Raw genomic sequence first — 22,722 nt, 5'->3', positions numbered from 1 at the left:
CTAGGAGCATTCCTCATAGATCCACTCCCCAGAGTTGCCCCTTCCCTGTCCCTGGGGAGCTCTAGCCAGCTGCAAGCCAGCTGCTGTCCAGAGGCACGGCACTGCCACATGGTGGACACTGTTGGTACTGAGGCCCAGCTCTCCAAGTAGAACCCCTGTCCCCCAAGTACCAGCTCTAATAGTCTCTCTTGACAGCCCCCATCATCTAAATAGAGGAGAAATGAACAAAGTGGAATAAGGACACATCTCCAAATCACACTTGCTTCCCCCACAGTTTTCTCCCCGTCAGGCTTCTTGGAGGAATGGGGGCATAAGGAGAAAAGCTAGCATGAGGCCCACCCTCATGAATTCAAGGTGGAGGGGTCTGGGTTCACCCCATTTAAAGCCAGTGAGGGCCCGGTGTGGTGGCTCACGTCTTTTATCCCAACACCTTGGGAGGCTGAGGTGAGAGGATCGCTTGTGCCCAGGAGTTTGAGACCACTCTGGGCAACACAGCAAGACCCTGTCTCTACAAAAAAATTAAAAATAAATTAGCCTAGCATGGTGGCACTCACCTGTAGCCTTAGCTACTCTGGAGGCTGAGGTGGAAGAATCACTTAACCCTTGGAAGTTGTGATCAGGGCATCACACTCCAGCCTGGATGACAGAGTGAGACCCTGTCTCAAAAAAAATAAATAATACAATAAAAATAAAGCCAGCAAGGAAACGTAGTCAGGAAGGCTGAGATTGGAACCAAGACTGCTGTACTCACCTTGCTTTGTTGTCAAAAGCTCTTAAAGCTGGCATTTCCCACCCCCATTAACAGGCCTGAAGGCTGGTGTGGTGGTTCATACCTGTAACCTCAGCCCTTCAGGAGGCTGAGGCAAGTGGATTGCTTGAGCCCAGGAGTTCAAGACCAGCCTGGGCAACATAGCAAGAGCCTGTCTCTATGAACAATTTAAAAATTAGCCAGGCGTGGTGGTGTGCACCACTGCTGCAGCAGTGTCTATGAGGAAGCTGTGAGTTTCAGTGGGTATTTCTCTGGGGCCCCAGCTACTAAGGAAGCTGAGGCAGAAGGCTTGCTTGAGCCCAGGAGTTCAAGGCTGTAGTGAGCTATGATTTTGCCACTGCACTCCAGCCTGGACAATGGATTGGGACCTCATGTCAATAAAATTAAATAAAACAAAAAATTTAAAATTTTTAAAAGTTAAAAAAGGCCTGGAGCTGCTTCTAGGATGACCCAAATTTAGGCAACTCTCACAGTCCCTTGAAAGAGAAGTGGCAGCTGGGTACAGGCCCTCCCAAGTGCCATGCCCCCTGTCAGTACTGATGGACTCTGCCCTGTGTAAGATTGCATCACCAACACCACCACCTCTCTGGGCTTCCCCAGACACCACAGGAACACGTTTCCCGGCCCAGCCCCCACTCTGGCCCTCCTCTACCTCATGTTCCAGGCCACTGGACTCTGGGCAGCCAGCACAGGCAGGGTCAGGGGTGATTTCGGTGCCTCGTGGCACTGCCACCTGGGCCTGAGCAAGAGGGCTCCATTCTCCTACCTGCCCAATCCCTCATCCCGTCCCAGCCCTAGTGCTAGAAATAAAGAGACCAGAATTTTCCTTCTGGCCTAAGAGCCCCAGAAAAATACCCACTGGAACTCACAGCTGCCTCATGGAAACTGCTGTAGCAGTGGTGAAGCTAGAAAGACTAGAGGTATGCGGAAAAATTGCCCTTCCCCACCTGGCTCATAAGGCATTCCCTCCCCAAGTCCCAGACCTTGGGGACTGAGCCTGTGAAATCATCCCCTTTCTTGCATCATGCGTGTCCACATCACACCCCCCACACCCATACCCCCACTTCAGGCCCAGTCACCATGGCCAGATGGTGAAACCTGAGCTGGTGGGGAGGAGGACCTCCACCCCCTGCAGGGACCTGATGGGCAGCACAGCTGGCCAATCCTGGGGCTCAGAGGGTAGGTGGGCTGGCTGACCACTAGGTTTGGAAGCCCCAGGCAGCTGGCTCTAAAGAGGCCCCAGGTCAGTAGCCAGACATAAACTGTGAGGGTCAAGCACAGCTATCCATCTGATGATCTACTTTCAGCCTTCCTGAGTCCCAGACAATAGAAGACAGGTGGCTCTACGCTTGGCCAAGGGTAGGTGTGGCACTGGTGTCTGCTGTCACTGTGCCCTCGTTGGCCCCCAGCAATCAGACTCAACAGATGAAGCAACCGCCATCCGAGGCTACCGAACCACCAGGGCCATTCACCAGGAGTATGGGGCTCCCTGATGTCCAGCTCTGGTTGGTGCTGCTGTGGGCACTGGTACAGTCACAGGGGACAGGGTCTGTGTGTCCCTCCTGTGGGGGCCCCACACTGGCACCCCAAGCAGAACGAGCTCTGGTGCTGGAGCTAGCCAAGCAGCAAATCCTGGAGGGGTTGCACCTGACCAGTCGTCCCCGAATAACTCATCCTCCACCCCAGGCAGCGCTGACCAGAGCCCTCCGGAGACTACAGCCAGGGAGTGTGGCTCCAGGGAATGGGGAGGAGGTCATCAGCTTTGCTACCATCACAGGTGGGTGAGGGAGAGAGTGACAGGCAGAGAGCAGACAGGGAAAGGGAGGCAGAAGGGGATCCTGGCAGGAGCTGCAGAGGGAGTGGGGTGTGGCAGGAGAAGGAGGAGCTGGGGCAGGGACTGGTGGCACAGGACACAAAGCAATCTCTACTTTTCTAACGGTGGGTTCAAGGGAGAGCAGTGGGCAGGACTAGGGGAGTCTCAGAAGAGAGCTTCATCTCTGCTCACATTTTTCTTTCCCTTCTCTGTCTTTCCAGCAGACTCCACTTCAGCCTGTAGCTCTCTGCTCACCTTTCACCTGTCCACTCCTCGGTCTCACCAACTGTACCAGGCCCGCCTGTGGCTGCACGTGCTCCCCACCCGTCCTGGCACTCTTTACTTGAGGATCTTCCGATGGGGACCCAGTAGGAGGCGCCAAGAGTCCCGCACCCTGCTGGCTGAGCACCACATCACCCACCTGGGCTGGCATGCCTTAACTCTGCCCTCTAGCGGCCTGAGGGGTGAGAAGTCTCGTGTCCTGAAACTGCAACTAGACTGCAGACCCCTAGAAGGCAACAGCACAGTTATTGGACAACCAAGGCAGCTCCTGGACACAGCAGGACACCAGCAGCCCTTCCTAGAACTTAAGATCCGAGCCAAAGAGCCTGGAGCGGGCCGGACCAGGAGGAGGACCCCCACCTGTGGGCCTGCGACCCCCTTATGTTGCAGGCGAGACCATTACATAGACTTTCAGGAGCTGGGATGGCGAGACTGGATACTGCAGCCCGAGGGGTACCAGCTGAATTACTGCAGTGGTGAGTGCCCTCTTCACCTGGCTGGCAGCCCAGGCATTGCTGCCTCTTTCCATTCTGCCGTCTTCAGCCTCCTCAAAGCCAACAACCGTTGGCCTGCCAGTACCTCCTGCTGCGTCCCCACTGCCCGAAGGCCCCTCTCTCTCCTCTACTTGGATCGTAATGGCAATGTCGTCAAGACGGATGTGCCAGATATGGTGGTGGAGGCCTGTGGCTGCAGCTAGCAGGAGGACCTGGGGCTTTGGAATGAAGAGACCAGGTTGGAGATTCCCAGGCACAGAGCATCTGTGGCTGGAGGCATCAGATTCCTGATCCACCCCCAACCCAATAGCCATCTGGCAATATGACTCTCTCAACCCCTATGGGACACAAATGGGCACTTTCTTGTCTGAGACTCTGGACTGATCCAGGTTGGTTGATGTGTTGGGAGATGGGTAAAGCGTTTCTTCTAAGGGGGTCTCCCCAGAAAGCATGATTTCCTACCCTAAGTCCCGTGAGAAGGTGTCAGGACTAGGGAGGGAAGGCGGGAAGGCAGAGAAAAATTACTTAGCCTCTCCCAAGATGAGAAAGTCCTCAAGTGAGAGGAAGAGGAAACAGATAGATGGTCCAGCAAGCTTGGAGGGTAAGCAGGCTGACCCAGGGTAAGAGCTGTTGAGATGCCTTAAGGGAGGGTCAAGAAGGAGATGAACAAGGCACTGAGGGAGGATGCTTAGGGGTGCCCCAGAAACAGGAGTCAGGAAAGAGAGGTGCTAAACCTAAGAAGGTCCCTGGTTTTTCCCAGAAGACAGGACCCAGTGGGAGACAAGCATTTATACTTTCCTCATGAAAAGGAGAAAGAGCTGGGTGCAGTGGCTCACGCCTGTAATCCCAGCACTTTTGGAGGCTGAGGTGGGTGGATTACTTGAGGTCAGGAGTTCAAGACCAGCCTGACCAACATGGTGAAACCCTGTCTCTACTAAAAAAATACAAAAATTAGCCGGGTGTGGTGGCGGGTGCCTATAATCCCAGCTATTTGGGAGGCTGAGGCAGGAGAATTGCTTGAACCTGGGAGGCAGAAGTTGCAGTGAGCCAAGATTGCGCCATTGCACTCCAGCCTGGGCAACAAGAGAGAAACCAACAAATGTGAGTCATAAAGAAGGGTTGGGGTGATGGTCCAGAGCAATAGTTCTCCAAGTGTGCTCTGGAGGCTTCCGGGAGATCCCTTTTCAGGGGTGTCCACAAAGTCAAAGTTATTTTTATAATAATACTAACATGTTATTTGCCTTTTAAATTCTCATTATCTTAAAATTGTACAGTGGAGTTTTCCAGAGGCTGTGTGACATGTGATTACATCATCTTTCTGACATCATTGTTAATGGAATGTGTGCTTGTACAGTCTTGTGTTACAGTCCTTTTCAGTTTTAATTTCTAATGTAATGAATTGATAGATGTATATCATACAGATAAAAGCTCAACTATTTTTTTTTTTGTTTCTTTGTGACGGAGTGCATCTCTGTCACCCAGGCTGGAGAGCAATGGATCTCAGCTCTCTGCAACCTCCACCTCCTCATTTCAAGCAATTCTCCTGCCTCAGCCTCCCGAGTAGCTGGAACTACAGGCCTGCACCACCACGCCCAGCTATTTTTTGTATTTTTAGTAGAGATGGGGTTTCGCCATGTTGGCCAAGCTGGTCTTGGACCCCTGAGGTGATTCCCTCCACCCAGGCCTTCCAAAATGCTGGGATTACAGGCCTGAGCCACCACGCCTAACCCAGTGAGTTTTGAGTATAGAGGGCCAGGTGCGGTGGCTTATGCCTATAATCCCAGCACTTTGGGAGGCCGAGGTAGGTGGATCATGAGGTCAAGAGATCAAGACCATCCTCGTCAACAAGGTGAAATCTTGTTGCGTGCCTGTAGTCCCAGCTACTCGGGAGGCTGAGGCAGGAGAATTGCTTGAACCCAGAAGGCGGAGGTTGCCGTGAGCCGAGATCGTGCCTTTGCACTCCAGTCTGGGTAACAACAGCAAAACTCCATCTCAAAAAAAAAAAAAAAAAAAAAAAAGAGTACAGAGGAAACCAGCACAGTGGCTCACGCCTGTAATCCCGGTACTTTGGGAGGCCAAGGCGGGTGGATCATGAGGTCAAGAGATTGAGACCATCCTGGTTAACACGGTGAAACCCCATCTCTACTAAAAATACAAAAAATAAAAAAATTTTAAAAATGAGCCGGGCCTGGTGGCATGCGCCTGTAGTCTTAGCTACTCAGGAGGCTAAGGCAGGAGAATCACTTGAACGTGGGAGGCAGAGGTTACAGTGAGCCGAGATCGCGCCACTGCACTCCAGACTGGGTGACGGAGGGAGACTCTGTCTCAAAAAAAAAACAAAAAAACATTTTGGTCTATAGAACTGATTGGGGAGAAGAAAGTAACGTGTTCTAAGAGAGCTCCTCTTGCTGAGCACCGGTGGTCCCAGCTAGTTGGAAGGCTAAGGCGGAAGACTGTTTAAGCCCAGGCGTTCAAGGCTATGATCATACTTGTGAATAGCTTCTGCACTCCAGCCTGGGCAAACAGTGAGACCCCATCACAAATAAATATAAATAAATAAATAATAGATCCTCTGGGAGAAGGGGCTCGAGGCTGGGACAGGAGCATGTGTGGGGTGCCTTTTTTTAGTGACCATTATTCTGGCCTGACTGAGCTGGGTCTCTGACCCTCTGGGTATAACTAGTCTGGGTCAAAGTCCCAGACCTCCCTCCCTCTAATTTCACCTTTTCTTTTCTCCCTTGACCCTCAGATTGAACAGTTAACCCACTGACCTTCCAGGCCCAGGGAAGCAGAGCTAGGATGTGGGAAGTTCTTGGAAGCAGAGCTAGGATGTGGGAAGTCTGCCTGGGGGCTTGAACAAAAGAGGGGAAGGTGCTCCTTTTCTATCATGCTTTCTCCTCTTTCTCATAAAAATCAGAGACTGGAATGGTGCCCCTCCCCTATATCTGGTCATGATGGCAACGCAAATCTAAAGGGGCAGGGCACCACCCTGTGAGGCAGTACCGCTGGGCATAGCAACCTCTGACAGTGAGCCTCTCCGTTTCTTTGAGTTCACATATCCACACCTCCTGGGCTTTTTTTTTTTTTTTTTGAGACGGAGTTTCGCTCTTGTTACCCAGGCTGGAGTGCAATGGCGCGATCTCTGCTCACCGCAATCTCTGCCTCCTGGGTTCAAGCAACTCTCCTGCCTCAGCCTCCTGAGTAGCTGGGATTACAGGCCCGCGCCACCATGCCCAGCTAACTTTTTGTATTTTTAGTAGAGACGGGGTTTCACCATGTTGACCAGGATGGTCTCGATCTCTTGACCTCGTGATCCACCCGCCTCGGCCTTCCAAAGTGCTGGGATTACAGGCTTGAGCCACCGCGCCCGGCCCCTCCTGGGCTTTTAACTGAGCTTTAGTGAGGGGACCTGACCGATCTCCTCCTTCGGCTCTCCCACCTCTTCTGCCACGACTGCAAGCAGGTGTCATGTATGAGAACGGCCAGCAGAGGGAGCAGAAAGCCTTGAAGAGCGGCTAGAGCCCTCGGAGGCGAGGTGCGGAGGTGGCCGCAGTCTCGAACTTGCAGACGGAGAGCGGGGGTTCTCCAGAAAGGGGCTTCGGTCCCAGGGCTCACCCTACACCCAGAGCCTCAGCCGCTGCTCCTAGCTTTTGTGCTCCATAGACTCCTCATTTTCTGGCAGAGCCCCTAACCCCTCAATGATTTGCCCCAAACCCCAACTCTGTCCCAGCCTCTCCAAGTTCCATCCAAAGGGTAAGGCATGCCGATAAGCCACAGGATGTCAGAAGGCTCAGTTGGCACCAACCAAAGGCGACTACTTACCTCCACTATTATCCTTCTCAGTTGAACTTCTCCCCCTGTTCCGCAATATTTTCCTGAATTTGGTTTTCTGTCTCTGGGTCGGGACCTCTTTGGGGCCAGCCGATCCAGAAATCCATGCCGGGGTTTACTGCCCACCAACAGCAGAGTGTTGGGGGGGTTGGGGGGCGTAGGCAGTATAGGGTCCCTCAAGGGAGGGGGAGGATCCTGGGGGTCCTGGGGGTGCAATAAGCCCGGCACCCCCTCTCTTGCTTCCAGCTACCCCGCCTCATCCTCCAGAACGGCAGAGGGAGGGAAATAGGAGGGAGTTGAAGGGCGAGCGGGAAGAGCGGCGGCGCGCCAGCGGCTGGAGCGAGAAAAAGTTTTTGCAAAGGGAAAAAAAAGTTTGCGCTTCTCGCGGGTGGTCCGGGCTTGCGGCCCGGCGGGCTGGGCCGGCGGGAGGGCTGGGGGCCAGGTTGGGGGGGTGGGGGTGGCATTGAGGCTGCGCTGCCGTGGCCCTCTCCGCCCCCCCCTCCCCACCGCACACCCCCCAGCCCAGACTCCAGCCCTGGACCGCGCATCCTGAGCCCAGCGCCCAGACAGAGGTGAGAAGGGGGGGCAGGCGGGGGACCACCTGGGAGCAGTGGGGGAGGGGGCCTCAGGGGATGCTCAGCTTCCGAGGGACTCGTCCCAGACCCGGGGACACGGAGGCAAAATGGGGGTGGGAGAGCCTGGGGTGAGACATTAGAAACTCCAATTTTTTCACTTGTATCTTTCTCTGTATCTTCCTTTTCTTCCCTTTCTTCTTCTGTCAGTCTGTGTATCTCTGTCTCAGGCAACCGTGGGCCTTTGTCTCCGCCTCTCCCATATATTAGAAACATCTCACTTTCATGAGGTTGAGAGCTGAAGAGGCTGGAGGGATGGCCAGCTGGAGGTCTGCGTGGTAGAGAGGGAACTCCAGGTGTGTGTCTGCGCGTGGGGCAGGAAGACGTCAGTGTTTCTGAAAGGAGGGGACTGAAAAGGAGGGAGCTCCAGGTGGGGTGGGGACGGGTGTGTGGGAGGCAACAGAACCATTAGGGGCCAGCCGGGCTTGCACCCTTGACCTGTCTCGTGACAGATGTGCCAGTGGATGCTTGTGTTTGGGGGAAAGGAGTGTCTTCTGGACTAGGAAGGGGGCTTGGAGAGGCTGTCCAAGGTCTAGTGAAGGCCCTAGAATGACCCCAGGCAATTTTGGACTCCTGAGTCCCAAGGGCTGAGGGCAAGGCGCTCAGGATGAGCCAGGGAGACCTTGTCTTGACCCTCTGAACTCAGGACCACCGGGGCAGCGGGAGCCAGCCGCAGGGAGACCCCTACCGGGGCTGGGCGGGACCACTGGCCACTGTCAGCCAGTGTATCCCCATTGGTCCCCCGCCCAAACGGGAGCTGGGGACTGAGGCCCCTCCTCTGGCTCAGACCACCCTGCCTGCCCTTGCTCCCCGCTCTGAATCCTCTTTCAGGCCCCATGACCCCGAAACAATCAGCCCTGGGCAGCTAGCTTTGGGGACAGGATTAGGGAAAAGGGACCTGGTAGAGGCTGAGGACTGAGGGTTTTAGGGGTCTGGAGAGCTGGGGTCTTCTGGGATAGGTCTTTACGTCCCAGTAGAGGGAGAAGGCGGGGCGGTTTCCCGGGGGAGTTGTAAGGGTCGGAATAAGGGTGGTTTTCCCTGGGGGGCGGGGTCCAGAGACCTCTCCCCCTCACCGTTATCTCCCTGGCATCCCCGCCCTTGACGTCACCAGGGGGTTCCCGGGGGTCTGGAGGGGTTAACCCTTGGGAAGCCGGCTGCGATACCCAGGAACCTAAGGTGTCCCGGCTCCTCCTCCTCCCCGTACACACCTAATTTTATTGATCCAGTCACTTTCTCTCCTCCATACTTTCTGGATTCTTCTTTCTCATCCCACCTACGGGGACCCCCACTCTCCAGTAGTGCCCCCTAGGGCGCCACTGCCCGCTTTCCGGATGCGCTGAGAGGAGGAGGCAAGAATGTGTCCCGCCCCTTAGCCCCCACCCCTAAGGCTCGCTCGACTGGGCTCCCCGGGCGGGCGGGGGGAGCGGAGTAGTCTGCAGCCAGTGCCTGCGGCGGCGACTTGGGTGGGCCGAGGAGGAACGGGGGCGGGGAAGGCGGGACCGGGAGTAGGGAGGCGGAGCCGACTCCTGGGAGTTGGGGAGCGGGGGTGCGAGGGGGACTCTGGAAAACAGGGAGACGGCGAAGATGGTTTATGGCTCCGGCAGGGGAACCCTAGAGCTCCCTGTCCCATCCCAAATTCTCATACCCCAGAAAAACTTTATCGAAGCTAAAAAATTTGCCTTTTACTAGCCTGAAGGGGAGATGTGGGTGGGCTGTGGCACGCGTGGGTGTGGGCGAGGAGGGATGTCGCCCCATTTCCTTGGAGGCTCTTCGGTGGCTGGACAGTGGGGCAGAAAGATGACTGAGTAGGCAAGATTGGGGGAGTCTCTAGTGTTTGGGGAATCATTTGCCAGTCTGCCTTCTCGGTGAGTTAAAGAGGAAGAAGGCGGGAGAAGTGTCCCCCCCATCCAGCTGCCAGCCAGCTGTGCCCCCCGCCCCCAACATTAGTGCCGAGGTCGAGTTGGGAGGTCTTGGATGCGGCATCCGCATCTCGGCTGGAAAAAGAGTTAGGAAGGATACAGCCCTGGCTGCGGGGCTCGGGCTGGGTCTTGGGGTCCGGGTTCCGCTCCCCGTCTCACCCCGCCCTCACCCTAAATCCCAGCATCCCGGGATCACCCACCGCGCCGGCCGGCCCGGCCCGCTCCCGGTCGTTCTCCACCCTACCCCGCCCCACCCCACCCTCACTCCCGGGAGACCGGAAAACCCGGGATGGAGTAATAACTGGAGTTTGAAGAGAAAACCGGACAGCAACACCTTCTTCTTCGCTACTAGTTTATAACGATGACATTCGTTTTTTTTTCATTCTTTCATCGTCTCCCCTCATACTTCCTTTCCTGTTCCCCCAAAACAGAGACCAAAAAGTTTAGGTGGGCCCGATTTAAACTACCCCAAAATGACACCAGCTTTCATCCTTTGTACCCAACAGACCCAGTAGACTCCCCTCAGGAACTTACCTCCTCCTCCACACAGTTTTCTGCCTAAAAGAAGAGGAGGGCTGATCGCTTGTGCTCCCTCACGGCCCCACCTGTCTCTCTGTCGGCACTGTGGCCAGGGCTCCCTCTGCTGGACACTGCAGAGATTGTACTCGGGCTGTCCCTGGGGCACAGGCAGAGCAGCCCAGTGCTTGAAGTCAGATCCACTGAACGAGTTCTCCCATCCCACCCCTCAAAGCCAGCCCAGGGTTAAAGCAAGAAGAATCAGAGGGCCCATAGTACTAAAATCACTTAAAGCTCATGTAGGCACAATTAGTCCAAAACGCCCTGTACTTACAGACCACCCAGGCAAAGCTCCCACTCAGTTCCCAAAAAGATCCCCACACTACAAGACTGCCCCTACCTCTCTGGGACATTTCCCCTTACCCCCTCCCTGGATGAGGTTTTTTTTTTTGAGAAGGAGTCTTGCTCTGTTGCCCAGGCTGGAGTGCAGTGGCATGATCTCGATTCACTGCAACCTTCACCTCCCAGATTCAAGCGATTCTTCTGCCTCAGCCTCCTAAGTAGCTGGGATTACAGGCATCTGCCATCATGCCCAGCTAAGTTTTGTATTTTTGAAGAGATGGGGTTTCACCATGTTGGCCAGGCTAGTCTTGAACTCCTGACCTCAGGTGATCCACCCGCCTTGGCCTCCCAAAGTGCTGGGATTACAGGCATGAGCCACTTAGCCTAGTCCAGTGATGCTCTTTTCTTTTTTTTTTTGAGACAGAGTTTCGCTTTTGTTACCCAAGCTGGAGTGCAATGGCGTGATCTTGGCTCACCTCAACCTCCGCCTCCTGGGTTCAGGCATTTCTCCACCCTCAGCCTCCTGAGTAGCTGGGATTACAGGCACCCACCACCAGGCCCAGCTAATTTTTTGTATTTTTAGTAGAGACGGGGTTTCACCATGTTGACCAGGGTGGTCTCGATCTCTTGACCTCGTGATCCACCCGCCTCAGCCTCCCACAGTGCTGGGATTACAGACATGAGCCACTGCACCCAGCCAGTGATGCTCTTTTCAACTCAATTTCCATGGCAGATGTCTTAGAGGGGCTGGGGACACCAGGGACGTTCTGCCCAGGGTTCTGTGCTTGAGAGTACTCTCTGACCGTCTTTAGTTCCCTCTATCTTTATAACTACCTTCCCTTTCTGCAGTGTCCCCACACCCTCCTCTGAGACGCCATGTTCAACTCGATGACCCCACCACCAGTCAGTAGCTATGGCGAGCCCTGCTGTCTCCGGCCCCTCCCCAGTCAGGGGGCCCCCAGTGTGGGGACAGAAGGTTAGTGTATATACTAATCCCTGGGCCTTGAGAATTTGGCAGATCTCCCACCTGGGTCCACCCCTACCCCATGCCAGTTTCCCATCTATAAGAGGATTTGAAGCCCCATGTCATATGAACCTGGAATCAGAGATAAGGTCTTCCCTGGGGTTTTAAGGTGAGGCTTATGTATCCTCCATTCCTATTCCAGCTGTCTCTTTTTTCTAGGACTGTCTGGCCTGCCCTTCTGCCACCAAGCTAACCTCATGTCTGGCCCCCACAGTTATGGGCCAGCCAGAGAGACCAACAGCTGCACCGAGGGTGAGGGCTCAGGCAACACCTCTCTCCTTTCTGCCCTCTCTGACTTGTTCTGAAAGAGAAAGTGGGAGGGTAGGGGATCTTACTTGGAGGAGATGCTTGGAGATGTGAGGCATCAGAGCACCATGAAGAAGTCACAGATGGGGTGGGAGCGGTGGCTCACAGCTGTAATCCCAGCACTTTGCGGGGAGGCTGAGGTGGGAAGATCGCTTGAGGTCAGGAGTTCAAGACCAGCCTGGCCAACATGGTGAAATCCCATCTCTACTAACAATACCAAAATTAACCAGGCGTGGTGGTTCGTGCCAGTAGTCCCGGCTACCTGGGAGGCTGAGGCAGGAGAGTCACTTGAACCTGGGAGGCAGAGGTTACAGTGAGCCAAGATAATACCACTGCACTCCAGCCTGGGTGACAGAGCGTGACTCTGTCTAAAAAAAAAAAAAGAGGCCAGGCGCGGTGGCTGACGCCTATAATCCCAGCACTTTGGGAGGCTGAGGCGGGTGGATCATGAGGTCAAGAGATCGAGACCATCCTGGTCAACAAGGTGAAACCCCGTCTCTACTAAAAATACAAAAATTAGCTGGGCATGGTGGCGCACGCCTGTAGTCCCAGCTATTCGGGAAGCTGAGGCAGGAGAATTGCTTGAACCCAGGAGGCGGAGGTTGTGGTGAGCCGAGATTGTGCCATCGCACTCCAGTCTGGGTGACAACAGTGAAACTCTGTCTCAAAAAAAAAAATTCACAGATAGGATCAGTGGGGCAAAGCAGAATCAACTATCATTGGTTTTGTCAAGTCAGGACCTATAGGTTAGATGCATGGAGAGACATGCTGCTTTACCATATCCATCTCCCCTGTCTCCTGCCCCAGGCCCACTCTTTTCTTCTCCCCGGAGTACAGTCAAGTTGACCAAGAAGCGGGCATTGTCCATTTCACCGCTGTCGGACGCTAGCCTGGACCTGCAGACGGTTATCCGCACCTCACCCAGCTCCCTTGTAGCTTTCATCAACTCGCGATGCACATCCCCAGGAGGCTCCTATGGCCATCTCTCCATTGGCACCATGAGGTGCAGGCAGTCCCGGGCCAAGAGGCTCCTAAAGCCCCTACCAAAGTCCATTAAAAGTCTCAAGCCCTCAAACCACCTGACTCTATTTGAATCCCTGTCATTTCAAGGAGAGATATCTTGTTGCCCTGGGACTGCCTCAACACTTCAAATCCCACCTCTTCCAGAAACCCTCCAAATAGCCCAAGACCTCCTGAGACTTCCTGACTGTCTTAAGTAACTTCCTCCTCTCCTCTCCTCTTCAGCCCATCTCTGGGATTCCCACCCCAGATGAATCACCAAAAAGGGCCCTCGCCTTCTTTCGGGGTCCAGCCCTGTGGTCCCCATGAATCCTCCCGAGGTGGGATGATCCCACATCCTCAGTCTCGGGGATCCCTCCCAACTTGCCAGGTGAGAGTCCTCATATTGCTACCTGAATTCCCTCAGCTCAGGGTGGGTGGGTGGTGGACTTTGTAGGGGAAAGGTAAAGGAAGGACAAGGGATATAAGTTTTCAGTACCAGAAAAGTAAAGAGGTACGGGTACTGGGGTTCACACCTTGCAGTTGAATCAGATGCTTCCAAGTGGGATCCCACCTTTTGCCCATCCCATTCATCAGTGTAGTCCCTTCAAACCTAGGAGGTTCCAGCTGCTTGGGTAGGGGCACTTAGGGCAGGAACACCTGGCTTGGTTCCTTCTTCCTTCTGCTTACTTCCACCTTCATCACTGTCACCTCTTCCCCTACGGAAGCTGAAGTCTGAGCTGGACATGCTGGTTGGCAAATGCCGGGAGGAGCCCTTGGAAGGTGATATGTCCAGCCCCAACTCCACAGGCATACAGGTAAGAGGATGGGCAGGAGCTTTACCTCTGGAACCTGAGCAAAACAAAAGCTGTCACCCAAGTGACCCTAAGATTGCCTCTCTTGCCCTAGGATCCCCTGTTGGGGATGCTGGATGGGCGGGAGGACCTTGAGAGAGAGGAGAAGCGTGAACCTGAATCTGTGTATGAGACTGACTGTCGTTGGGATGGCTGCAGCCAGGAATTTGACTCCCAAGAGCAGCTGGTGCACGTGAGCCCCAGGGGGTAACAGGAATGGCTGACCGGAACCCTTAGGAGATTCTGAGTGGGACATGGTGGAATCTGGCTGAGGGCAGGAGGTCAGAGGAGACTGAGGTTGAATGCTCAGTTGGGTAGGCAGAAGCGTAGCATTGCCTTAGGGAGGTGGAGGACCTGAGATGTGGGATATAATATTGTTCCTGCCTCTTCCTCCTTGAGGTGGAGTCGTGGAAGAGGAACAGGGGGTGGAGGGAAGGCTTGTTCTGGGTCTCGGTGGGATGGGGGAGCCTTGGAGAGCCTCTGCATCTTCTCCCTCAGCACATCAACAGCGAACACATCCATGGGGAGCGGAAGGAGTTCGTGTGCCACTGGGGGGGCTGCTCCAGGGAGCTGAGGCCCTTCAAAGCCCAGTACATGCTGGTGGTGCACATGCGCAGACACACTGGCGAGAAGCCACACAAGTGCACGGTGAGGCACCTGTGTCCCAAGTTCAGGGTCTCTTCCTTAATTGGGGTTCCCCTTCATGGTAGGGCCCCAAACAGACTTTTGCCTTTGTAGGTCCTTTCTTCCATCTGCAAATATTAAAAATCATATTTGTGGCCAGGCAAGGTGGCTCACACCTATAATCCCAGCACTTTGGAAGGAGGCGCAGAAGGCAGATCATCTGAGGTCAGAAGTTCAAGACCAGCCTGACTAACATGGTAAAACCCCATCTCTACTAAAAATACAAAATTAGCCTAGCATGGTGGTACATGCCTGTAATCCCAGCTACTTTAGAGGCTGAGGCAGGAGAATCCCTTGAACCCTAGAGGAGGAGGCTGTGGTGAGCTGAGATCACACCACTGCACTCCAGCCTGTGCAACAAGAGTGAAACTCTGTCTCAAAAAAAAAAAAAAAAAAAAATCATATTTGTGTGACTGTGTTGGTATAAAGATGAACGTGATTATAGATGTTAAAACACTCATGGACCTAAAAGCTCTTTTTTTTTTTTTAAGATGGAGTTTCACTCTTGTTGCCCAGGCTGGAGTGCAATGGCAGGATCTCGGCTCAGCACAACCTCCACCTCCCGGATTTAAGCCATTCTGCCTCAGCCTCCTGAGTAGCTGGGATTACAGGCATGCACCACCATGCCTGGCTAATTTTGCGTTTTTAGTAGAGATGGAGTTTTTCCATGTTGGTCAAGCTGATCTCACACTCCCGGCCTCAAGTGATCCACCCGACTCAGCCTCCCAAAGTGCTGGGATTACAGGCAGAGCCACTGCGCTCACCTAAACTCTTTTTTTTCCTCGATTTTAAAAGACATTAAAACATGTTTGTTTTAAAACACGGTCCTCTTAAAGTATTGTTGGCCTTCGGTACTGTGCCTCCTACCCTGCCTAAAGGAGAAACCCTGCATCAAGGACAATAGCCCGTTCCCCCAGGACAGGACAGCCTAAGATCCCCAGGCAAGGAAATCTGCCCTGGCTTGGTCAGAAGATGCTCTAGCATCTTTATATTCCCAAAGGCAGAGTGTCTCCACCCACTTCCCTGCCCCACCTTCTTGCCTGCCCTTGTCTCCTAGTTTTGGGAATTCTCTGGAAGCCCCAGTGCCTCTCACCTTGACTTATATTCTCTGATGTGTTTCCTTTTGGAGATTGAGGGTTCCCTCCATCTCCATGTCCTCTGTCCGAGAACTATCTTTTGACCCCCACATGTTCCCCAGTTTGAAGGGTGCCGGAAGTCATACTCACGCCTCGAAAACCTGAAGACACACCTGCGGTCACACACGGGTGAGAAGCCATACATGTGTGAGCATGAAGGCTGCAGCAAAGCCTTCAGCAATGCCAGTGACCGAGCCAAGCACCAGAATCGGACCCACTCCAATGAGGTGAATGCCCCAACTAAGAGATCCTACCCACTTGAGAAGCTACCTATCAGGGAGATTCACCCATAAGAAATCCCTTAGCCCAGCACCCACTGCACAGAGGTGAGTCCTCTCCCCAAATAATTCACCTGGAAAAGGCTTTTCTGAAACCAAGAATTTCCACTCAACCACTCCTCCTCCTGCCTCTAACCTCTAACCAGCCAAAGGGCTAACCTAAAATAGATACCATCTAGAGGAGACCCCTGACCCCTCCAACCCCTGGATTTATGGGACCTCACAACCCTGGATTAACCTCCTCAACTTTCCCAGGCTCTCAGTTTTCCTGACCCTCCGTTTAATCTCTGCATCTTCGACTCTCACCTGAGGCCTCCACCCTCCTTGCTTCTTTGGGTGCTGTGTGCTCCTCCCCTGCCCCTGTGTTGCCACCACTTTTCCCCATTCCTTTGCATTCTTCTGCTTTGATCCATTTGCCTTCTGTCTCCACTCTCCACTCAACAGAAGCCGTACGTGTGTAAGCTCCCTGGCTGCACCAAACGCTATACAGATCCCAGCTCGCTGCGGAAACATGTCAAGACAGTGCATGGTCCTGATGCCCATGTGACCAAGCGGCACCGTGGGGACGGCCCTCTACCTCGGGCACCCTCCCTTTCCACAGTGGAGCCCAAGAGGGAGCGGGAAGGAGGCCCCATCAGGGAGGAGAGCAGACTGACTGTGCCAGAGGGTGCCATGGTGAGACAGCCCAGGCAAACTCCGCCTTCATACCCACAGCCTGCCCTGTGGACAACTTCCTAGTTACTTCCCAACCCATCCATCCCCTCCCATGGAAATCACTCTTCTGTGACATCTGCCTGTCTCTTGTCTCAATGTTGCTCTTTGGGTTTCCCCAAGTCTAGAAATTTTAGAATCTTTATTTTCTCTTTTCTTTTCTTTTTCTTTTTTTTTGACAGGGTCTTGCTTTGTCACCCAGGCCAGAGTATAGTGGCATGATCATAACTCACTGCAGCCTCTAACTTTTAGGCTCAAGTAATCCTCCTGCTTCAGCCTTCCTAGAGCTGGAACTACAGGCACACACCATCATCCCTGGCTAATTTTTTTTTTTTTTTTTTTTGAGACACTCTGTCTCCCAGGCTGGAGTGCAGTGACATATCTCTGCTAATTGCAACCTCCACCTCCCAGGTTCAAGCGATTCTCCTGCCTCAGCCTCCTGAGTAGCTGGGATTACAGGCATGTGCCACCATGCCCAGCTAATTTTTGTATTTTTATTAGAGATGGGTTTTACCATGTTGGTCAGGCTGGTCTCGAACTCCTGACCTTGTGATCTGCCCACCTCAGCCTCCCAAAGTGCTAGGATTACAGGTGCGAGCCACCCCAGCCTAGCCTCTTTTCTCTTTTTTATAGAAATGGAGTCTCGCTTTGTTGACCAGGCTGGTCTCAAACTCCTGACTTCAAGCAATCCTTCCTGCAGTGCTGGGATGAGCCAATGTGTCCAGCCCAAACTCTTTCTTAAATAGCACTTAGTATATGTTTTAAGTCTTTTACATGTATAATTTCATGTATTCTTCACAGCAGCTTCATGAGAAAGGGACTAACTCTTCCCATTTTCAGACGAAGAAACTCAGGCATAGAGAAAGAGCCCAAGGTCATTGAACTAAGAGCAAGAATTTGAGTCCAGGCAGTCCATGCTCCAGCCTAGGCTCTTCTCATCAAACATCTTGCATTCAGTTTGCTCCCCGCCACTGCCCTGTCTCTTACCTGCTTCGCTCTCTCTAATACTTATAAGCTTCCTTGGAACCCAGCAGTCACTAGGACACAGGCTTCTGCCACGCATCACGTTGAAGGAGTTGTGGGAAGGGTGTTGCCCTCAGATCTCATCTTCTCCACAGAAGCCACAGCCAAGCCCTGGGGCCCAGTCATCCTGCAGCAGTGACCACTCCCCGGCAGGCAGTGCAGCCAATACAGACAGCGGTGTGGAAATGACCGGCAATGCAGGGGGCAGCACTGAAGACCTCTCCAGCCTGGATGAGGGGCCTTGCATTGCTGGCACTGGTCTGTCCACTCTCCGCCGCCTTGAGAACCTCAGGCTGGACCAGCTGCATCAACTCCGGCCAATAGGGACCCGGGGTCTCAAACTGCCCAGCTTGTCCCACACTGGTGAGACCTGGGTGTGGGAGGTGTGGCTGGGCTGAGATCTGGACCTGCCCTGAGGTTGAGAGGAGGAAGTCACCCTTGAGGGCTGCCACATGGCACCTTTGTTTAATTAGAAAGAGGTCTCCTTCCTCAAGACACTTTCAATTTATCAGAAAATAGATGTACAAATATGCAAACGCTAGCTGGGCATGGTGGTGCGTGCCTGTAATCCCAGCTACTCGGGAGGCTGAGGCAGGAGAATCACTTGTACCCAGGAGGCGGAGGTTGCAGTGAGTCACTCCAGCTTGGGCAACAAGAATGAAACTCCATCTCAAAAAACAACCAAACAACAACAAGAAAAAAAAAAAAATATGCAAAGGCTATGATATGAATGCTGTTCCCTAGGATTGTGCAGCATACAACCTGTACAACTGTTCATAGCGGCCGTGAATCCTTGGTAACCCAGAAACAGAATAGGCATTGGAAAAGTAGGAGACAGAACCGAGTGGTTAGGGATAACGAGCTTATCCTGGGAATCCAGGACAAGGCTGTTGCATGGAGGAGGCAAGGTGAGATTTAGGAGGCTCCTTGACCTTCTACCTTTTCTTCCCATCACTTGCAGGTACCCCTGTGTCCCGCCGCCTGGGCCCCCCAGTCTCTCTTGACCGCCGCAGTAGCAGCTCCAGCAGCATCAGCTCTGCCTATACTGTCAGCCGTCGCTCCTCCCTGGCGTCCCCTTTCCCCCCTGGCTCCCCACCAGAGAATGGAGCATCCTCCCTGCCTGGCCTTATGCCTGCCCAGCACTACCTGCTCCGGGCAAGATATGCTTCAGCCAGAGGGGGTGGTACCCCGCCCACTGCAGCATCCAGCCTGGATCGGATAGGGGGTCTTCCTGTGCCTCCTTGGAGAAGCCGAGCTGAGTATCCAGGATACAATCCCAATGCAGGGGTCACCCGGAGGGCCAGTGACCCAGCCCGGGCTGCTGACCGTCCTGTTCCAGCTAGAGTCCAGAGGTTCAAGAGCCTGGGCTCTGTCCATACAACACCCACTGTGGGAGGGGGAGGACAGAACTTCGATCCTCACCTCCCCACCTCTGTCTACTCACCACAGCCCCCCAGCATCACTGAGAATGCGGCCATGGATACTAGAGGGCTACAGGAGGAGCCAGAAGTTGGGACCTCCATGATGGGAAGTGGTCTGAACCCCTATATGGACTTCCCACCTGCTGATACTCTGGGATATGGGGGACCTGAAGGGGCAGCAGCTGAGCCTTATGGAGCGAGGGGTCCAGGCTCCCTGCCTCTTGGGCCTGGTCCACCCATCAGCTATGGCCCCAACCCCTGTCCGCAGCAGGCCTCATATCCTGACCCCACCCAAGAAACATGGGGTGAGTTCCCTTCCCACTCTGGGCTGTACCCAGGCCCCAAGGCTCTAGGTGGAGCCTATAGCCAGTGTCCTCGACTTGAACATTATGGACAAGTGCAAGTCAAGCCGGAACAGGGATGCCCAGTGGGGTCTGACACCACAGGACTGGCACCCTGCCTCAGTGCCCACCCCGATGAGGGGCCCCCACACCCACAGCCTCTCTTTTCCCACTATCCCCAGCCCACTCCTCCCCAATATCTCCAGTCAGGCCCCTATACCCAGCCACCCCCTGATTATCTTCCTTCAGAACCCAGGCCTTGCCTGGACTTTGATTCCCCCACCCATTCTACAGGGCAGCTCAAGGCTCAGCTTGTGTGTAATTATGTTCAGTCTCAACAGGAACTGCTGTGGGAGGATGGGGGCAGGGAAGATGCCCCAGCCCAGGAACCTTCCTACGAGAGTCCCAAGTTTCTGGGGGGTTCCCAGGTTAGCCCAAGCCCTGCTAAAGCTCCAGTGACCACATATGGACCTGGCTTTGGACTCAACTTACCCAATCACAAGTCAGGCTCTTATCCCACCCCTTCACCATGCCATGAAAATTTTGTAGTGGGGGCAAACAGGGCTTCCCATAGTGCAGCAGCACCACCTCGACTTCTGCCTCCATTGCCCACTTGCTATGGGCCCCTCAAAGTGGGAGGCACAAACCCCAGCTGTGGCCATCCTGAGGTGGGCAGGCTGGGAGGGGGTCCTGCCTTGTACCCTCCTCCCGAAGGACAGGTATGTAACCCCCTGGACTCTCTTGATCTTGACAACACTCAGCTGGACTTTGTGGCTATTCTGGATGAGGCCCAGGGGCTGAGTCCTCCTCCTTCCCATGATCAGGGGGGCAGCTCTGGACATACCCCACATCATGCTGGGCCCCCCAACATGGCTGTAGGCAACATGAGTGTCTTACTGAGATCCCTCCCGGGGGAGACACAATTCCTCAACTCTAGTGCCTAAAGAGTAGGGAATCTCATCCATCACAGATTATATTTCCTAAGGGGTTTCTATCCTTCCAAAAAAACTGGAGGAGCTGCAGTCCCCAGCACAAGATGCCCCAGGGATGGGAGGTATGGGCTTGGGGGCTGTGTATAGTCTGTATATGTTTTGAGGAGAAATTTGATAATGACACTGTTTCCTGATAATAAAGGAACTGCATCATAAAATGCTGCTTTATGCGTTATTATGTTGGGGGGGAATGATAACGGAATAAGAAGAGAAGCAGGGGTGAAAACACTCACTTTCCTCTTTAGAGAAGCTCCCTCACCCATCCCAACCCCTCAAGTCACACTCATGAAGATGAAGATGGAGACAGTCATTTGGGAGATTTAAAGGGATATCCTCAAAACAGAACACCAGCCTCCCACCACCAGAGATGATTGGAAACATGTTTTCTCTTCTTCCTTGCCTGGGTCAGGGGAAGAGGCTGGTGAAGTTGGTGAGCATCAGCTGGACCAGCTGCCCTGGGTAGAGAGCATGGGCTGCTGGGTCAGATGTCTCCTGCTCTGGCCGAAACAGGGTTGGTCCAAACACAATTCCCAGGTTGTGGGGTGTCATGCGATTCTTATCTGAGTGTGCTATCACCCTGTGGGCAAAGGCCAAGGAGGGGGATATATGGCAGCAGCTTGGCACTTCATAGCAATCTAACCCTTCAAAGGTCTGAGCAGGGAAGAGTTCACCCTGGGATCCCTCCATGTGGTGACAAAAAAAAAACAAGGAGCTGTGAGGGCAATGAAAATGGACCCGTGGAAAAACCTTCAGGATACAACCTGAATATACAACTGCCTCTTCCACCTTCAGAGACCACCCCAAGAGTTGTATCTGCCCACAGTTTGGGAGGCTTTAGTTCAAATGGCCATCCCCTCTCAGAAGTCACTGCCTAGGCCCAGTTCAACCAAAGAAGCCATCAGCAATGTCCGAATGAGAGACAAAGAGGCAGAGGGAAGTGAGAGGCAGGATTTCCCTTATTTCTCTCACAGCATCTTGGTTCCATTTTCCCACTTTATGCTGACCTAAAGGTTTTGACCCTAGCCACATGTTGTGGCTCATGCCTGTAATCCCAGCACTTTGGGAGACTGAGGCTGGTGGATTACCTGAGGTCAGGAGTTTGAGACCAACCTGGCCAACATGGTGAAACTCAGTCTGTACTAACAATACAAAATTAGCTGGGCGTGGTGTTGGGCGCCTGTAGTCCCAGCTACTCGGAAGGCTGAAGCAGAATTGCTTGAACCCAGGAGACAGAGGTTGCATTGAGACAAAATTGCACCCCTGCACTCCAGTCTGGGCAACAGAGCGAGACTCTGTCTCAAAAATAAATAAATAAATAAAGACTTTGACCCTGGTAAGATGTTCCTGCACAGAGGTTGCCTGTCTCCTTGCCTGTCCAGTAAACAGGTGCTTCCCTACACAGAGTCCCTGTGGCATCCCTGCTCCACCTTTCCCCAGCATGAACAAAGAGGTTCAGTCTTCCCAACCTGCATAAATGCTCCAGGAGATACCGTAGAGTGTCGTGGTTGGGCTTTGGCATTGAGCCTATTAATTCTTGTATCTGAGAGAGGCACTGCTCTGATTCCAAGAGTGCTAGAAAGAGAAAGTGATGGGAAGGCATAGTAGTGAGGTTAGGGAAGGTGCTATGACACGGCTTTCCCATAGCCATAGAAGACATCATTAATCTGGCACAGCTTTTTTTCATATAGCCCAACTACAGCCTCATAACTCTTTTCAACTCGGCCCTCCAAACATTCACAAAAAATGCAACTGGAGTAGCACCTGAGTTGAATGGTATCTTCCATCTCTGAGGTCAGAATGGGACAGAAGAGCGTACGGGAATCTCTATTATTTACCACTCTGTCCCACATATCAAGGATTATTTCTGAAGTTCCAACTCTTACCAAGGGCAGCTCGGAAATGGGGCAGCAGCAGTTGGGGAACCAGAGGCTGGGGCAGCTCTCGGAGAAAAAGCTTCAGGGCTCCAGTGACCACATGAATGTCATCCCACTCAGCACTGTCCAAATCTAACCGACCTTCTAGAGGGAGAAGGAGATATAGGGGCTTCAGGGCTCATGAAGGGCCAGAAAGATGTAGAGACCGAGAGATTAAAAGTTCTGGAGAAATCCAGTCAACTCAGATTATAGGAATGCCAAGTGGGTCTGCAGTGGGGCAAGGTAGCTAAGGTGGAGATGCGGACAACCCTCCTAGGAGGGGTGCATGGGGGTATCCATGGGAAGCAAAGACGGTATGGGTAAATCTTAGGGTTCTGAGGGGTCTTTCATGTAAGTACCTTGTCCTGGCTGTTCTGGGAACAGATACCTCCCATCGGAGGTGACCGTACGCTCTGCAACATGAACCAGGAAAGATCAGGAG

At 53.5% G+C, this 22,722-nt stretch overlaps 3 protein-coding genes across 11 annotated transcripts in view; 2 read left to right on the top strand and 1 right to left on the bottom strand.

Moving 5' to 3' along the window:
- Window positions 1-2,026: 2,026 nt before the first annotated feature.
- On the top strand, window positions 2,027-4,796 carry INHBE (inhibin subunit beta E). 2 transcript variants are annotated; one of them, XM_002752646.7, is made up of 2 exons: window positions 2,027-2,546; window positions 2,807-4,796. In XM_002752646.7, exons 1-2 carry the CDS (start codon window positions 2,195-2,197, stop codon window positions 3,559-3,561), a joined length of 1,107 nt encoding a protein of 368 aa, XP_002752692.3. In that variant the 5' UTR covers window positions 2,027-2,194; the 3' UTR covers window positions 3,562-4,796. The 2 variants fall into 2 exon arrangements, with proteins under 2 accessions (XP_002752692.3, XP_009002351.1); XM_009004103.5 differs by having other exon boundaries at window positions 2,804-4,796.
- A 2,658-nt stretch (window positions 4,797-7,454) lies between these two features.
- Window positions 7,455-20,525, top strand: GLI1 (GLI family zinc finger 1). Of its 3 annotated transcripts, XM_009004100.4 has the most exons (13): window positions 7,455-7,761; window positions 7,972-8,117; window positions 11,448-11,574; window positions 11,782-11,874; window positions 12,736-12,931; window positions 13,174-13,318; window positions 13,656-13,745; window positions 13,837-13,974; window positions 14,280-14,429; window positions 15,664-15,828; window positions 16,324-16,554; window positions 17,709-17,976; window positions 18,575-20,525. In XM_009004100.4, exons 3-13 carry the CDS (start codon window positions 11,475-11,477, stop codon window positions 20,317-20,319), a joined length of 3,321 nt encoding a protein of 1,106 aa, XP_009002348.1. In that variant the 5' UTR covers window positions 7,455-7,761; window positions 7,972-8,117; window positions 11,448-11,474; the 3' UTR covers window positions 20,320-20,525. The 3 variants fall into 3 exon arrangements, with proteins under 3 accessions (XP_009002348.1, XP_002752694.1, XP_078192404.1); XM_002752648.4 differs by lacking the exon at window positions 7,972-8,117; XM_078336278.1 differs by lacking the exons at window positions 7,455-7,761; window positions 11,448-11,574 and having other exon boundaries at window positions 8,055-8,117.
- Window positions 20,499-22,722, bottom strand: part of ARHGAP9 (Rho GTPase activating protein 9) — a 17,890-nt gene continuing 15,666 nt past the window's right edge. For all 6 annotated transcript variants that reach the window (XM_035256282.3, XM_035256284.3, XM_035256283.3 and 3 more), the window contains 4 exons: window positions 22,640-22,693; window positions 22,251-22,385; window positions 21,834-21,939; window positions 20,499-20,944 (listed from right to left, as the gene is read on the bottom strand). In XM_035256282.3, the coding sequence (XP_035112173.3) occupies window positions 20,773-20,944; window positions 21,834-21,939; window positions 22,251-22,385; window positions 22,640-22,693 (467 nt within the window). In that variant the 3' untranslated portion in view covers window positions 20,499-20,772. The remainder of the gene's footprint in view (window positions 20,945-21,833; window positions 21,940-22,250; window positions 22,386-22,639; window positions 22,694-22,722) is intronic.

The sequence above is a fragment of the Callithrix jacchus genome, chromosome 9 (assembly GCF_049354715.1).
Source record: "Callithrix jacchus isolate 240 chromosome 9, calJac240_pri, whole genome shotgun sequence".
NCBI classification, from domain to species: domain Eukaryota; kingdom Metazoa; phylum Chordata; class Mammalia; order Primates; family Cebidae; genus Callithrix; species Callithrix jacchus.
The sequence above is the reverse complement of the archived record's forward strand: the minus strand, read 5'-3'. Positions and strand labels throughout refer to the sequence as shown.

Coding starts and splice junctions, on each gene's coding strand:
- INHBE (XM_009004103.5), top strand. CDS start 2,195: ATGAAGCAACCGCCATCCGAGGCTACCGAACCACCAGGGCCATTCACC. Junction 2,547..2,803: donor CAGCTTTGCTACCATCACAG/GTGGGTGAGGGA, acceptor CTGTCTTTCCAG/CAGACTCCACTTCAGCCTGT.
- GLI1 (XM_002752648.4), top strand. CDS start 11,475: ATGTTCAACTCGATGACCCCACCACCAGTCAGTAGCTATGGCGAGCCC. Junction 11,875..12,735: donor GACCAACAGCTGCACCGAGG/GTGAGGGCTCAG, acceptor CTCCTGCCCCAG/GCCCACTCTTTTCTTCTCCC. Junction 15,829..16,323: donor ATCGGACCCACTCCAATGAG/GTGAATGCCCCA, acceptor TCCACTCAACAG/AAGCCGTACGTGTGTAAGCT.